We start from the raw sequence: 5,153 nt of genomic DNA, 5'->3' as shown, positions 1-5,153 counted from the left end.
ACGTGACCCTGGCCGGTACTCACCCGCTGCCCTCCCAGCACACCCAGCGAGAGCGCCCAGGCACCGGCCCAGCTGCCCCTCTGCCCACATATGGGTGCAGGAGTGACCAATGGAGTCCATGACGCTCTTCATGTAGTGTAGGCTGCAGCTGGGTCTTCTTGTGCTGGTCAAGCCGGTGACCTGAGCGCGTGCTGTGCTGGGGTGGGACCCGAACTGCAAGTGACACTGCCCATGCGGGCTTTGCATCTGACTGGGATCCGTCACCCCTGAGCTTCCCAGAGCTGAGGTCAAGGGGAAGTTCTCCTTTCTTGTGTGCAAGTGCCAGCCTCAGGCAGAGTCTCCTGCAGCTGCTCCTGTCTGTGCGGGTGTCACCCGGTAAAAGGGGAGGCGCTTCGCCAGGCCCAGGGAGAGCCCCTGGCCCAGCCCACTCCCCCCGGCCTTGGCAGGGCAGGAGCTGGGACTGCCACACTGTGCCCTTCCTCAGGCAGGAATTCGGAAGCTCTTGGCATGTGCCCAAGGAGTGGCCCTTATAGGACCTGCATCAGCTCTCTGCAGAGATCCCAGCAGGGCTTGCCCACAGCCAGCTGGCACCGTGAGACGCCCGGCACTGCTTGTCAGCGTGGGGTGCAGAGGGAGGCAGAAGGCCATGCTCTGCCACGTCTCTGGTGGGAGAGGGGCTGCAGGGACTCTGAGCCCAGCTCCCTGAGCTCCTGCTCTCGCTGTCCTGCTTTTGTAGATCCCACCCCTGGGGAAGCATTACTCTCAGCGCTGGGCCCAGGAGGATCTGCTGGAGGAGCAGAAGGATGGCGCCCGGGCAGCAGCTGCTGCTGACAAGAAGAAAGGCATCCTGGGACCGTTAACAGAGCTGGACACAAAAGGTGCCTCTGCTCCCCGCCCCCGGGCAGCACCACCATGGAGGGACTGGATGACATATTGGGGGGGAGGGGGGGGAGGGGCGTCCATGCCCAGCACTGGGGGGGGGGGGGGGGGGGGGGGTGGGTTGGGGCCGGGCGGGGGGGTGGGTGTGGGGGTGGGGGTAGGGGTGTGTGCCAGCCTCGCCCGTGTGGCTGGAGAGTCCCAGGCCCTGGTGCAGGGGGGTGGTGGACATGCCAGTCTTGCCCGGGGCAGCTGGCGAGTCCCAGAGCAGAGGCTGCTAGGCCCTGTTCTGCTGCAGCTGCCGCTCTGCTCACCGCTACCTTCTCACCTCCCTCCCAGATGTGGACGCCCTGCTGAAGAAGTCGGAGTCCCAGCAGGAGCAGCCTGAGGACGGCTGCCCTTTTGGGCCCTTGACGCAGCGCCTCCTGCAGGCACTTGTCGAGGTGAGTGAGGCTCCGGGGTGAGCCTGGCTGCCAGATCCCGTGGGGCGTGGGTCCCAGCAGCTTGGAACTCACCCTCCCTCTCCACCCCTTCTGCTAGGAGAACATCATCTCGCCCATCGAGGACTCCCCGATCCCAGAGCTGGCGGGCAAAGACTCGGGAGCTGACGGTGCCGGTACTTCTCCCCGCAGCCAGAACAAACCCTTCAGGTGAGCAGCCCCATGCGGCCAGCCAGGGGGGCTGGCAGCCTGCCCAGGAAATTCCTCCTCGGCTTCTGGAAGAGCCTGGTCTGAATGCGCTGAGGTGCCCCTCAGGCCTGGGGTGGATGCGCCGGGGTTGTAAGGGAAGAACTTACGAATGGCCAGACTGGGTCAGACCAAAGGTCCATCCAGCCCGGTATCCTGTCTTCCAACAGTGGCCAATGCCAGGTGCCCCAGAGGGAGTGAACCTAACAGGTAATAATCAAGTGATCTCTCTCCTGCCATCCATCTCCACCCTCTGACAAACAGAGGCTAGGGACACCATTCCTTACCCATCCTGGCTAATAGCCATTAATGGACTTAACCACCATGAATTTATCTAGTTCTCTTTTAAACTCTGTTATAGTCCTAGCCTTCACAACCTCCTCAGGCAAGGAGTTCCATAGGTTGACTGTGCGCTGTGTGAAGAAATACTTCCTTTTGTTTGTTTTAAACCTGCTGCCCATTAATTTCATTGGGTAACCCCTAGTTCTTGTGTTATGAGACGGAGTAAATAACACTCTCTTATTTCCTTTCTCCACACCAGTCATGATTTTATAGACCTCTATCATATCCCCCCTTAGTCGCCTCTTTTTCAAGCTGAACAGTCCCAGTCTTATTAATCTCTCCTCATACGGAAGCTGTTCCATACCCCTAATCATTTTTGTTGCGCTTTTCTAAACCTTTTCTAATTCCAATATAGCTTTTTTGAGATGGGGCGACCACATCTGCACACATTATTCAAGGTGTGTGCGAACCATGGATTTATATAGAGGCAATACAATATTTTCTGTGTTATCTATCCCTTAATTTTATTTATTTAGCGTTTGCATAGTTGTCTAGCCATTCCCAATATTCTGTTTGCTTTTTTGACTGCTGCTGCACATTGAGTGGATGTTTTCAGAGAACTATCCACAATGACTCCAAGATCTCTCTCTTGAGTGGTAACAGCTAATTTAGACCCCATCATTTTATATGGATAGTTGGGATTATGTTTTCCAATGTGCATTACTTTGCATTTATCAACATTGAATTTCATCTGCCATTTTGTTGCCCAGTCACCTAGTTTTCAGAGATCCTTTTGTAGCTCTTCGCAGTCTGCCTGGGACTTAACTATCTTGAGTAGTTTTGTATCATCTGCAAATGTTGCCACCTCACTGTTTGCCCCCTTTTCCAGATCATTTATGAATATGTTGAACAGCACTGGTCCCAGTACAGACCCCTGGGGGACACCACTATTTACCTCTCTCCATTCTGAAAACTGACCATTTATTCCTGCCTGTTGTTTCCTATCTTTTAACCAGCTACTGATCCATGAGAGAACTTTCCCTCTTCTCCCATGACCGCTTACTTTGCTTAAGAGCCTTTGGTGAGGGACCTGGTCAAAGGCTTTCTGAATATCTAAGTACACTGTATCCACTGGCTTCCCCCTTGTCCACATGCTCGCTGACCCCTCACAGAATTGTAGTAGAAGCAGAGAAAGAAACCCCTCTTCTCATGTCTAGAGGTGTTGAGGAATTGCTCAGGGAGCAGTTCAAGGGTTAGAGCGCCTGGTGTGCTCAGCACCTGAGCAGAACTCTCCTGGCCCCTCTGAGATCCAGCTCACTAGAGCCCAGGCTCTCCTGTGCCTAGCAGGCAGCACCAGAGCAAAGGGAGAGGAATGGGCTCGTGCTCTTGCGGAGTTGGACTCGGAAGCGGCCAGCCTGTGGGTGAGATCCGGGCAGGGAGCCGGGTTAGTTCTCACTGCCTCCTTTCTGGAGTGAGGGCCAGCCCTGCCTGCCCCTTGGCAGAGGGGAGCGGGAACAAGGGGAGGGCAGGAGCTGGCAGGCTGTGCTGCTGCAGTAGCCGGGGTGCTGGGCTGCCGGGGGCTCACAGCAGCTCTCTTCTCTTGCAGCGTCCCCCACACCAAGTCCCTGGAGGGGCGGCTCAAAGAGGAGCTGATTGCCCAAGGCCTGCTGGAGTCGGAGGACCGCCCCCCCGAGGACTCGGAGGACGAGGTCCTGGCGGAGCTGCGCAAGAGGCAGGCCGAGCTTAAGGCGCTCAGCGCTCACAACCGGGCCAAGAAGCAGGAGCTGCTCAGGTGGGTGTGGGGCCGGAGGTGCTGGCGGGGGGGCTAGGCTGCAGCTGATGGCTCTGCCTTTCTCCCCAGGCTGGCCAAGGACGAGTTGCACAGGCAGGTTCTGCGGCAGCGTGTGCGCATGGCTGACAATGAGGTCATGGATGCCTTCCGCAAGATCATGGCGGCACGCCAGAAGAAGCGCACACCCACCAAGAAGGAGAAGGACCAGGCCTGGAAGACCCTGAAGGAGCGTGAGAGCATTCTCAAGCTCCTGGATGGCTAATGGGGAAGTGCCACATCGCCCTGTCTCTCCGGACTGGCTGCCCAGCTGGGCTCCCTCTGCCTGCACTGACAGCTCCTCGCTGGGGACGGGGAGGCTCCAACCCTTGGTCTTAGAAGTGACTTCCCCGTCCCTGTCTCAGTGGGGCTGGGCACGGGCTCAGCTCTGCCTGGGGCCAGGCTGGAGGGGTTTGCCAGGCCCTGGGGAGACAGAGCCCCCATGCGTGTCTCTGCCTGCGGCTCTGCACCTGGTAGCACCTCCCTGAGCAGCTCTCTGTAGTCCCCCTTCTCCCTGGGGTGCCCAGCTTCTCTGCATCTCCCTTCCCTACTATGCTGTGCAAGGGGCGATCTCCCTTCCCAGCCACCAGTGGGAGCAGGTGATCTGCAGGGGTGGGTGCTGCGCAGGGCTGGGACAGGGCTCAGGGCCCTTCTCCTAGGCCCGTTCTTCAGATCCCTGCTGCAGCCAAGGGCAGGAGAGGGCTCCCTCACCCGTCTGCCTGTAGGCAGCACCCTTTCCTTTCTGGCCCATCTGGCCGTTGACCCAGAGCCCTTGTCTGGCTGCAGGAAAGAGCCACCCATCAGCCCCGGGACCGCACAAGCACAGCTGCCTGTCTGGAAGGGTCCCTGGTCCCTGGAGGGCAGTTCCTGCTGCCTCCCTCCTGGTCACACGGGCAAGGGCAGGGGCTGATCAGCCCTGCTAGCATAGCCCCAGCCTCCCAAGGGCCGAGCTCCCCTGCGCTGGGGAACACAGCCTGAAGCCAAGCAGGGAGGCGCTGCCTGGAGAAACCAGTGGGTTGGGTGCCCCCCGCAGTGCCCAATTGTGAGCAGCAGAGGGTGCTGTGACCCTGGGAACAGCCGCTCCTGCAGCCCGCTGGGCCCTGCTGTTATTCTTGGAAAGCCATGACATCAGCCATGCTGCAGCGGGGGGCTGGAGCAGCTGCAGCCCCCGGTCTCACTGCCTGGGGTGCCTCCGTGGGGTGGGGAGACACAGACCAGCTCAGTCCCCAGGTGCGGAGAGAGCTGCCAAAGCAGGGGGCTGTAGCTGTCCCCCTCCCCCTGGGCGGGGGGCTGGCCCTTGGGGAGCGGGGCTAGAAGGTTCCATGGCCGGAGGCTGTCCAGCCCCAAGAGGGAGCTGCCAAAGTGCAGAGGGAAGGTGAGGCCCAAAGGGCAGCCCCTCACTTTGCCTCAGGCCAGTGCAGCAGTGGGGCCAGGGCATGCCCCTGCTGTACCAGTCACGCCAGGGCAGATCTGGCGGTGCT

General features: G+C 59.3%; 1 protein-coding gene across 1 annotated transcript in view; it reads left to right on the top strand.

Annotated features, from left to right (window-relative positions):
* The window catches only part of TADA3 (transcriptional adaptor 3), an 8,387-nt gene extending 3,447 nt beyond the window's left edge, over positions 1 to 4,940 (top strand). Inside the window, exons 4-8 of the mRNA XM_026659314.2 lie at positions 737 to 878; positions 1,216 to 1,319; positions 1,417 to 1,526; positions 3,451 to 3,636; positions 3,706 to 4,940. Coding sequence (XP_026515099.1) covers positions 737 to 878; positions 1,216 to 1,319; positions 1,417 to 1,526; positions 3,451 to 3,636; positions 3,706 to 3,898 — 735 coding nt within the window. The 3' untranslated portion in view covers positions 3,899 to 4,940. The remainder of the gene's footprint in view (positions 1 to 736; positions 879 to 1,215; positions 1,320 to 1,416; positions 1,527 to 3,450; positions 3,637 to 3,705) is intronic.
* Positions 4,941 to 5,153: the final 213 nt, after the last annotated feature.

The sequence above is a fragment of the Terrapene carolina genome, unplaced genomic scaffold (genome assembly GCF_002925995.2).
Source record: "Terrapene carolina triunguis isolate 2854851 unplaced genomic scaffold, T_m_triunguis-2.0 Scaffold627, whole genome shotgun sequence".
NCBI classification, from domain to species: domain Eukaryota; kingdom Metazoa; phylum Chordata; order Testudines; family Emydidae; genus Terrapene; species Terrapene triunguis.
Note: the sequence above shows the minus strand (reverse complement) of the source record. Positions and strands in the feature narration are given on the sequence as shown.